Source organism: Dama dama, chromosome 18, assembly GCF_033118175.1.
Source record: "Dama dama isolate Ldn47 chromosome 18, ASM3311817v1, whole genome shotgun sequence".
Taxonomy (NCBI): Eukaryota; Metazoa; Chordata; class Mammalia; order Artiodactyla; family Cervidae; genus Dama; species Dama dama.
Window position 1 is genome coordinate 50,141,424 of NC_083698.1, and position 11,154 is coordinate 50,152,577.

An 11,154-nucleotide genomic window follows, 5' to 3' on the forward strand; every position below is an offset into this window, starting at 1 on the left:
ATGAACACAATCTCATAAGGTTAGAGTAGGAATTTCTGATATTTTACATAAGGTACATTTAAATAATAGATTTTGAAAAAACATTATAGGACTACACCAGTCTCCTATTTTGAGATAGAAATGTGAATATCCTTCATAGCTGATCTTCATCTTATATTTGAGAGTCTGTTTTATAATCTGAGAGTATTTGTGAACATAGAATTATTAATAAATTCTCACTATAAAATACAAATGCATTTCTATCAGCTTTGCTTTTGTTTATTTTCTTTTCAGTTTTTTATATGGTGTCAGTTTTTTCAATTACTTGCACAGAGGTAACAAAACTGGCAAAGAAGGAAAATAATCTTTCCCAAGAATCAATTATATCCTAATTTCAGAGGAATCCCAATATATTAGTCCAGAAGGTCAAGTTCACTCATGATAAATTGCTTCATAGAGTAGATTCACCAAGACAATTGATATTTTTTAGGACATTCTTTGTTTCCAGTAGCAGTATGTATTTTTCAAACATGTATTGTTTAATGTTTCAACATACAGTTTTTTCTTCTTTGTGACTTTTTACTTCCTTCATTTCGCTGAAAAACTAAAAATTTTACCTACTGACAAAGGATTATCTGTAAGTCGTGGTTCCTGATCCTGAGAGTATAGCGTAGATTATACGACTATTCTGTGCTCTATAAGACTGGTTTTAGGTAAGGGTCAATATAGAAAGCTCTGCTTATTTGTATATTTGACATTTTTTGAACATTTATTAGATGCATATCCATTGTCATAGGCAATGGATGCATGGGAATATAGAGAAATAATAATTTCTGAATTATTTCTGAATAATAATTTTTGAATAAAAACCTATATCAGTCATTCTCAAAGTGTGGGCCCTCAACAAGCAGCATCAGCAACGCCTGGGAATTTGTTAGAAATGCAGATTCTTGGGTCCCAACTTAGTCCTACTGAAATCAGAATTTCTAGGTGCAGAGTACAAATTTATTTTTATTTATTTGACAGTCCTTCCAGATGTATCTGATGCATGCCAAAGCTTAAGAATCACTGTTCTGTGTATTATTGAAAGTTGTTAAATTAGAAAAGTACATTTATAGTCTAATCAACATACATTTATTTAACACCTCTTAAATGCCAAGCCCTCTGGGTATACAGAATGAAGTAAGAAAGGGTCCCTGCCCTCAAAGAAGTAATAGTCTATTTGGGCACATATACCTAACGTGAGCCAAGTTTTGTGTTAGCTTTTCAGTGGAGTATATGAGAAGAAAAAGTGTATATATACACACATATATGTATGTGTGTAGATATATATATATATATGTATATACACATATGCCAAAGAATGCTCAAACTACTGCACAATTGCACTCATCTCACATGCTAGTAAAGTAATGCTCAAAATTCTCCAAGCCAGGCTTCAGTAATATGTGAACCGTGAACTTCCAGATATTCAAGCTGGTTTTAGAAAAGGCAGAGGAACCAGAGATCAAATTGCCAACATCCGCTGGATCATCGAAAAAGCAAGAGAGTTCTAGAAAAAACATCTATTTCTGCTTTGTTGACTAGGCCAAAGTCTTTGACTGTGTGGATCACAATAAACTGTGGAAAATTATGAAAGAGATGGGACTACCAGACCACCTGACCTGCCTCTTGAGAAACCTGTATGCAGGTCAGGAAGCAACAGTTAGAACTGGACATGGAAAAACAATCTGGTTCCAAATAGGAAAAGGAGTATGTCAAGGCTGTATATTGTCACCCTGCTTATTTAACTTATATGCAGAGTACATCATGAGAAACACTGGGCTGGAAGAAGCACAGGTTGGAATCAAGATTTCTGGGAGAAATATCAATAACCTCAGATATGCAGATGACACTACCCTTATGGCAGAAAGTGAAGAAGAACTAAAGAACCTCTTGATGAAAGTGAAAGAGGAGAGTGAAAATTTTGGCTTAAAGCTCAACATTCAGCAAACTATAATCATGGCATCTGGTCCCATCTCTTCATGGGAAATAGATGGGGAAACAGTGGAAACAGTGTCAGATTTTATTTTGGGGGGCTCCAAAATCACTGCAGATGGTGATTGCAGCCATGAAATTAAAAGATGCTTACTCCTTATGACCAACCTAGATAGGACATTAAAAAGCAGAGACATTACTTTGCCAACAAAGGTCCGTCTGGTCAAGGCTATTGTTTTTCCAGTGGTCATGTATAGATGTGAGAGTTGGGACTGTGAAGAAAGCTGAGTGCTGAAAAATTCATGCTTTTGAACTGTGGTGTTAGAGAAGACTCTTGAGAGGCCCTTGGACTGCAAGGAGATCCAACCAGTCCATCCTAAAGGAGATCAGTCCTGAATGTTCATTGGAAGGACTGGTGCTGAAGCTGAAACTCCAATACTTTGGCCACCTGATGCGAAGAGTTGACTCATTGGAAAAGACCCTGATGCTGGGACGGATTGGGGACAGGAGGGGAAGGGGATGACAGAGGATGAGATGGCTGGATGGCATCACTGACTCGATGGATATGAGTTTGGGTAAACTCCAGGAGTTGGTGATGGACAGGGAGGCCTGGCGTGCAGTGATTCATGGGGTCGCAAAGAGTCGGACACGACTGAGCGACTGAACTGATATACACATATGTATGCATATATATACCCACCCTAATATATATGTACATATATATCATTATGAGTAATATAGCATTTCTCATTTATCAAAGAACGATAAAAATGTTATTTTGAGAGAAAGTGTTTCAAAATGATTTAAAATCATCGTGAATAATAGAATCACAATTCTAATATTGTTATTTTTTACTTTTAGAATAAAATGTATTTGAATTTTTATTTTATTGTTGAGAAGTACACTTGTGACTAAATGGAAATTTTTTGCTCATTGTTTTTCAAGGATTATTAAGGAGGTTTACAGTTGACCAAAAGTGAATTGTGCTTTAATGAGAATAATCAATAATATTTCTTTTTTAATAGTTGAAAGAAGAAGAAGATATAATATTAACTACCGAATCAAGGAGCTTGGCACTCTTATTCCGAAGTCTAATGATCCGTGAGTTCAATTGTCATTTCTTAATAATGTAATGGTTTCAATACTACACAAAACAGGTGAGAGGGAAGAGGTGGAGGGATGAACCAATGCTGAGTAAAGTAAGCAGCTTATGGTGAAGACAAGGCTACTACTGGTGTCATTTTAAAATATCTATTCAAGGCTGATAATTATTAAATATCAGACATCAAAACTGTTACTAATGCTTGTCCTATTGAGCTTTGGGAAATAAGTAAATTATTTCTTCTTAGTACATAACAAATCTTTCTGTATGACACCAATATTTGCAAATTTAGTCATAGTAACATATTTTCATGATATCAACTGGAATTCTCAATTTATAGTTAAAGCAATTCTTCCAATTTAAGATTTATATGTACATGAAAATTGGAATGTTGAATTCTCAGAGGTTCCAAAATTCAAGCAAAAATATACAAGCAAAAAATAAGAATTGTAAAAACATGCTTATTGATATTAGTCAATAATTTGTTATTGTAATTAAATTTTCAGCTAGGTTTTGATGCCATGTAGTCACAAAGTCAGTTGAACTAGATGTTTGAGGTTGTAAATTTCAAGAAATAGTTGATTTATCAAAATGTCAATTTACCATGTTTCTCTAAAACCATGAAAACATTGTAGCATTAATAAGAAATTGAAAAAAATGTTTTGTTCAGACAGAACTGGACTCTCCAAACACTGGCATTATCCATTATTCAGAAATGCTGTTTGATTAAGTAGTTTTTGTGAAAAGTGAAAGTACTCTTTTCCTTAAATGCAAATGTGCTAATTCACTTGGATGATTCAATCATTTGTAATGGAGGAAATGCTATATATTTATTCTTATGTGCATAGTAGATAATGAAGGCTTCTTGAGTAGAATGGCAGAAAGAACACTGAATGGGGAGTCTGAAGAGCTTAATTTTGGCTAGGATCCACCACTAACTTTTCAAATCTTTTGAAGGTCTCTCAGCATGCAACTCTTTCTATTAGCAGAACAGACACCCATTTTCCAGATAAAACTTTAACACTTAAAACATAAATGCACATTTATTCGGCAAACATTTGATATAAGATCAAGACTTTGTTGTCTGAATATGTGTTTCAATTTTCTGGCTTACATAAACTGCACAAAAATGTATAGTCTATTTAATTTCTTACAGATAAAACAAAAACCTGAATGCCAACACTTAAGTTAGATGGATTTTTTAAATGATTGCACCCTAATTTGTAACAGCGTATTTTTAGCAAACTATCTTACTGACATTTTACTTTATTTTTTCTGAGGCTTTTAATATACTTTTCCTAAAAAAACAAGAGCGTTTTTATAAATGCTTTTTCTTATTTTGTATTCATATTTCATTAGTTAACATATGTAATTTAATTATACTATCACAATAATAAGTACAATGGGCATTCATTTAACAGCCTGTCAGTAAGCACTGTCACCAGAAGGATAACAGAAGTACCTGGGTGTCTCAGAAGGTAGCCTAGTGGCCTCTATTATCTACTTTGTTCTGACAACAGTCAGTGAGCATCACAAAGGGAATGGAGAACGATAATTAATCCTGAAAGTGATCAGTTAAGTCAGTTAAGAGAGCTTCTCTTGTAACTGATAGAGCTAACCCATAGTGCCAGGGCCAGGTTATATGCAGAAAACAAATGATAAGACTGTAAGATTAAACTATGAAGCCTGACTGAACATGTTTTGATATCACCATACCTATAAAGCACCAATTATGGATGGAGTTTTATAAAAATAAAATAATATGTATAACCTCAAAAATGATAAAGTTTATATGAGGGGTAATATTACTCTATATTTTTATAGAGTAGCTATGGCTATAAAATGGTTCCTCTCTGGTTCTAATTCATTGTCAAGAACAAGGGATAGCAAAATTTTCATTGTCAAGACCAAAGGATGGCAAACTTTTCCTTTAAAGAGTCAGATAGTAATTATTTCAAGCTTTGTGAGCATAAAACCTCTGACAGTTATTCAACTCTGCCATTGTAGCATGAAAGCAGACATAGACAATATGTATATGAGAGAGGATGACTGCATCTGATGAAACTTTATTGACAAAAGCAGGCTGTGGGATGATCTAGAAGAAGGAAAATCAGTTTATCCATAATCACATCTGAAAGGGACCATAGCTGGGGAAGTGTCATTGTAAGCCTTCTTAAGTGGTTTTCTCTTTGTAGATTTCAGAAAGGAGAATTAGTAATTGTTTTAATTCTGTTATATCATATCATATGTAGGCACTGGAAATATAAAAGTATTATATATTATACATATTAGGAGGATAGTAATACCTCATGAAAACTTTGTTGCAGTTTTATGTACAAAGAATACCCTAGGTCACAATAGAAAACACATTTCTTATGGCAGATGCATTTGAGAGTGGGAAAACCACAAATTTGCAAAAACTGTGCTAAATAGAGAGAAGAGAGCTAGGGCCCAACTTCTAAACACATGCGTTTGGGCAAGCAGAAAGAACTCTGAAGCTTTGGTTCTACTGGGTCAGTTCTTCTTCGGTTCTTGTCTTGTATACTCTCCAGACATGAGAGTGGACCAACCCCCATAAGAGTGGTCTAGACCTGGCTCAGTTTCCCTCTTTATATCTTTTGTTACTTCCTCTTTGGTAGTTCTGGGGGCTTGATTGGTTGCGCTTCATGCCAATGAGGCATGAACCAGATAGCAGTCAGGGAAGTGGGTAAGACATCATGCAAATGAAGCATGACCTCGGGCTCGAATCAGGGAAAGGAGTGTCAGTATGTTCTCCCATACTGTTTTTGACCACTGTTTTGGACTGCCGTTTTGGGCCCTGTTTCCCTCTTCTAACTAGCCAGCAGTTCTAAAAAGGCTCTGAGTGCCTTTCCAGCTCATGACTGGAATAAATTTAGGATTTGGTTTAGTAAGGGCTTCCCTTGTGGCTCAGCTGGTAAAGAATCTGCCTGCAATGGAGGAGACCTCAGTTCGATCCCTGGGTTGGGAAGATCTCCTGGAGAAGGGAAAGGCTACCCACTCCAGTATTCTGGCCTGGAGAATTCCATGGACTCTGTAGTCCATGGGGTTGCAAAGAGTTGGACACGACTGAGTGACTTTCACTTTCACTTGGTTTAGGAAGTGAAAGCTAATACCTGAAGCTGTTTTGAATTCTATGAAGTTGCCATTTTGTGTATCAAAAATTTTCAGAAATTTGTACTTCTTTCTTCTTTGCTGGATCAAAATAGTATGGTCTGAAGGGAAAAAAATAGTAAACAGTTATAGTTGAGATAAATATGTTGAGAAAATGAAATGAAAAACACACTACCAGGGAATGATAATATCTTAACTATTAGTGAAAAATAAAACCAAACAGAGCTAACAAATAAAAAGGTGAAGCATTTCTACAGATATGTGTTAGTGATCTACTTCATATGTGCTTTTTATTAATCATATTTACAAAAATCATATTTGTAAATATAAAAATGCTAGCAGAGCATGCATTGTGCTATCAAATTATTATTTTTTCTACTTTTTTTTTTTTACTCCTTTTTTAGATATAAACCTAAGGGTTTTTTTTTCCTACTAAACTGATTTTTTTATCTTCTACAGTCAAAACTTTCTTCTGCTCTTGTGTTAGAATGGCAGTTGAAGTAGTAAATAAGATCTAACAAGACTTCCTAAATCAGAAGTTATAAAATGTTGATCAAAGGAAGAAAAATCAGACCTCTCCTGATGTTTGCTTTCTTTTTTATTTTTGTAATGCTTTTAAGTGGATGTGTACTCCTAAGATGACAACAGATCATACATTTCCATAGTTTTGCCTGGCAGCATTCCTACTCTAACTTACATATTTTTAATACCTGCTTAACCCTACAGACATTCAAGGTTTTAACTTCCTCAAAGATTTAAGTTCTTCAAAATAAATTATTTTGTAGAAAATGATAAGCCACTATCAACATTCACTCCTTAGGCAAGTCTTTGTGTTAGTGTCTATAGTATACTGTCATGTATAATGTTTTTAATGCCTAGCTGCTTGAAATTATCTTGGGAGATATAATTAATATATCTCCTTAATATATTTGGGAAACAAAATGTTTTAGGATGAAATCTCGTACATTAAATTGGCTTTAAAATAGAGTGAACTTTTAAAAATTTAGTGAATTGACAACAAATAGATATTGTAGGAAAACCTTTTGTGTGTTTTCCTTTTTAAAAAATATGATTGATTGATTTGGGCTTCCCCAGTGGCTCAGTGGTAAAGAATCCACCTGCAAAGAAGGGGACACAAGAGACATGGGTTTGATATCTGGGTTGGGAAGATCCCCTGGAGGAGGGCATGGCAACCCACTCCAATATTCTTGCCTGGAGAATCCCATGGACAGAGGAGCCTGGTGGGCTACAGTTCATGGGGTTGCAAAGATTTGAACACAACTGAAGCAATTGATCACATTTATTGATTTGGCTGCATCAGGTCTCAGTTGTGGTGTGCAGAACTTAGTTGCCTCACAGAATGTGGGATCTTAGTTTCTTGACCAGAGATTGAACCTGTATCTTTGGAAGGTGACTGCTTATCCACTGGACCACCAAGGAAGTACCATTGTGTGTTTTCTACCAAAACTTCAGATATTTATTTTAGACCTAAATAAACAGTACCTTAAATTTCAAAGTTCACTAGGATATTGTTTTCATCATATTCCTTCTGTCCTTCTAATTTTTTCTTTCCATGAGAAGAAATGAAACCAAATTATGAGGCATATACCAGTCAGGTTTTTCAAACTATATTTTTCTACTTCTGAGTACTTAGTAAATACATATTAGGTTGCATTTATTTCACGTAGATCACATAAACTAAAATCACATGCAGTGTAATGTCTTTTAAAAATTTCCCTACAAGCTTTCTTTCTATTGTATCAAAGCAAATCTCATTATTCTAAGTTGAAAATTCACCCAGATTTTTCAACTATTTTGATTAACTTTTAGCAATTAGCTTGGCCCTATTCTCCATACATATTACCAATTGTCAGATAGTATTAAATTGATTGAAATATGTTTTTAGACATTAAAATAAGTATCTAGTTCTATAATTCTGGATTTATCATTTTTCTTATTTAAAAATAAGTTTTAATAAAATATTTTTCTATGCTACAGTCTGAAGATTATCAGCAATGTTTAATTGTATTTACTTATCATAAACTTATTTAAAAATAGATATATAGCTTTTTATTAAAAAATGTGTTGATGCTTTTTTTTGTGGAAAAATTTGCCTTATGAATCTAGAAAGTTTTGCTCTATTGCATAAAGTTGCCAAAATGATTTGTTTCACAATTACTCAGGATCACCATTCAGGACAGACATGGGACCTTATTTTTTTTCCCTGGAAGCATAAAAGCAACCTTATAGAAAGTAGGTTAAAAGATTGGTACATATGAAATGATCTTAAAATTTTAGGCTTAAGTCTTCAGTAATGTACATTTCCTAGTTCATTAATGCAGAAATACTGCACATAGATTTTAATCTCAGAGTTAATAATAAAAGCAATTTTCACTAAAAATATAAAAACTGTAATGGTAGAATCATGATATTGCATTTAGCTCTCCCACAAAAAGTCACTTTATTACTTTCTTTTGACACTTATTTTCATTCTGGGATTAATTTTACTATATAAGGGCTTCTTAACTATTCTATTAAAATTTCTATTCAGAAGCAATAATATCTAAGAGTGAATAATAGTCATGTAAATCATTATTTCATATTAATGTAAAAGATTTTGTAAGTTCTTATGAATTCTGCTGACATGCACAATTGTGAAAAGGTTATCTCTCCGTTCTACAGTGATATGCGCTGGAACAAAGGAACCATTCTAAAAGCATCAGTGGAGTACATCAAGTGGCTACAAAAAGAACAACAGAGAGCTCAAGAATTAGAACACAGACAGAAGAAATTAGAGCAGGCTAACAGGCGCCTTCTACTCCGCATTCAGGTTTTCATAAGAACATTGCCATGAACCATGTACCTTACATATGACTTATCCATCATCAGTTCTATTCATTGGTCATGTTTTTTTTTCTTACTAGCAATTGTTTTTTTTCCTTCTCAAGGATAATTTTTATTGCCTTTTAGAAGTTCACAAATTAGACTGATTCAGTTAGGTTTTGATTAGAAATCTAGGATCAAGCTGGCTTTAAAAATATGTAAGGAATGACAATAACTAATTGCAAAATGCATAAAATAGAACCAATTTTATAAACATACAAATATTATCCCAGTCAAAAAATAATAGTAAATAGGATCTTTGTTTCTTTGGATAATATTGGACATTAAATTTTCCTCTCCCTCTTTTATTTCTTTAGTAACACTGCTATGGATTTTGTAGCCTTAAGGAATATTGTGCTAGTTTATATTAAGTCATGCGTCATCTTCTTATGTGACGCAAATCTCAAAATATAGGTTTTCATAACTCTCAAGATTTTTTCTTTAATATGTGAACAAGCTTATTGCCAGGTAAAACACTTGTTTCCATAAAATGGTCTTATATTGAGAAATTAATCAGGAAGAATGACTGAAAGATTTCCACTATCTCCAAATAGTTGTCTTGTAATCTGAGCCACTGTGAGACCATTATATGTCATGTATTCTTTTAATGAACAAATGGGGGAGGAATTTTTTTAGAAATCTGAGTATTTTCCTCAGGATTATTTTTCAGGCATTAGAAACATACCACACTCTATTATTTGCAAAGAATATTTCTAATTTATACTACTCTTCATGTTGAGTGCTTGTTAGATCTATTTCTGACTTATTCTCTAGAGTTGAGTTTACTATCAAAGTCATTATTTAACTATTCTTGTTTGATATTGCAGGAACTAGAAATACAGGCTCGTGCTCATGGTCTGCCAACCCTGGCTTCACTTGTCACAGTTGATTTAGGTGCTCACATCACCAAACAACAGACCCATCTAGAGCAGAATTCAGGAGACTATTGCCAACAATTGGTTCTGTCTCAGGGGACAAGCCCTGAACTCTGTGATCAAGCTATGGCCTTCTCTGATCCTTTGTCACACTTCACAGATTTATCATTTAGTGCAGCTTTGAAAGAGGAACAAAGATTGGATAACATGCTACTGGATGACACAGTATCTCCGTTTGGAACAGATCCTCTGCTATCTGCCACTTCTCCTGCAGTTTCTAAAGAGAGCAGTAGAAGAAGTAGCTTTAGCTCAGAAGATGGTGATGAGTTATAAAAAAAATAAACAGGCTCAATTGATCAACTGGGAAGAAATTTTGTGCTGGTGCTATGCAATTACATTCTTCTTTCATACATTTCTCTCGCTTAATTTTTCTGAAAGGAATATATTGGTCATGAAACACCGATTGGTTAGAAACAGCAGAATTTACAGGAAGAACAAACACAGTGTTGAAGAATTAGTGACAGAAAAAAAGTTTTTTTTTCCTCTTTGACCACTAAGTCCAAATCTACTTAAATTTTGTTTTTCTGGAAAGAGGCACAACATGAGAAATAGCTCTCTACTGATGTTTTAAAAGTAGTCACTTGATGATGAGCTATTGGAACTAACAGACTGCAAGGATAAACCTTCTGAAACATACAAATGTTTTCTTCCTTTTGAAACATGCAAACGTTTTCTTCCTTACTTCCATCTCTTTCCTATTCAAGCTCTGACTACATTAGTTTTCAAGAATCAAGATCAACAATCTGGTGGTTCATTGCCTTTCTACATTGTCTGGTGGATATGTTATCTAAAGTTCAAGGCTTGTAGAGGAACTAAATAAATGATAGATTATTTACCACTTATAATTGAAGAGTAAATCTATAATAAACTCTAGAATTTTCCACAATAAAACACAGAAAATTTATAAAAACTTTGGATTCTAAAGACTCAAATTCCCTTCGTCAGTTCAATTACACAAATTCTAAAAGCTTCTTTGCATATTTATAGAGAAGACACGCACAGTCCAGAAAAGGAACACACTGAATCTTTTCCTCAAGAGTATTGGTTGGAATTATATCATATCACTTCACACAAATGTACTCCCCCAAACAGGTACAAAATGGAGGAAATATATGTTCTTTATTCCCCTTCATTCTTCTGATTTTC

At 34.0% G+C, this 11,154-nt stretch overlaps 1 protein-coding gene across 5 annotated transcripts in view; it reads left to right on the forward strand.

Annotated features, from left to right (window-relative positions):
• Window positions 1-10,918, forward strand: part of TFEC (transcription factor EC) — a 223,564-nt gene extending 212,646 nt beyond the window's left edge. For all 5 annotated transcript variants that reach the window (XM_061165319.1, XM_061165315.1, XM_061165316.1 and 2 more), the window contains 3 exons: window positions 2,982-3,057; window positions 8,873-9,020; window positions 9,901-10,918. In XM_061165319.1, the coding sequence (XP_061021302.1) occupies window positions 2,982-3,057; window positions 8,873-9,020; window positions 9,901-10,281 (605 nt within the window). In that variant the 3' untranslated portion in view covers window positions 10,282-10,918. The remainder of the gene's footprint in view (window positions 1-2,981; window positions 3,058-8,872; window positions 9,021-9,900) is intronic.
• Window positions 10,919-11,154: the final 236 nt, after the last annotated feature.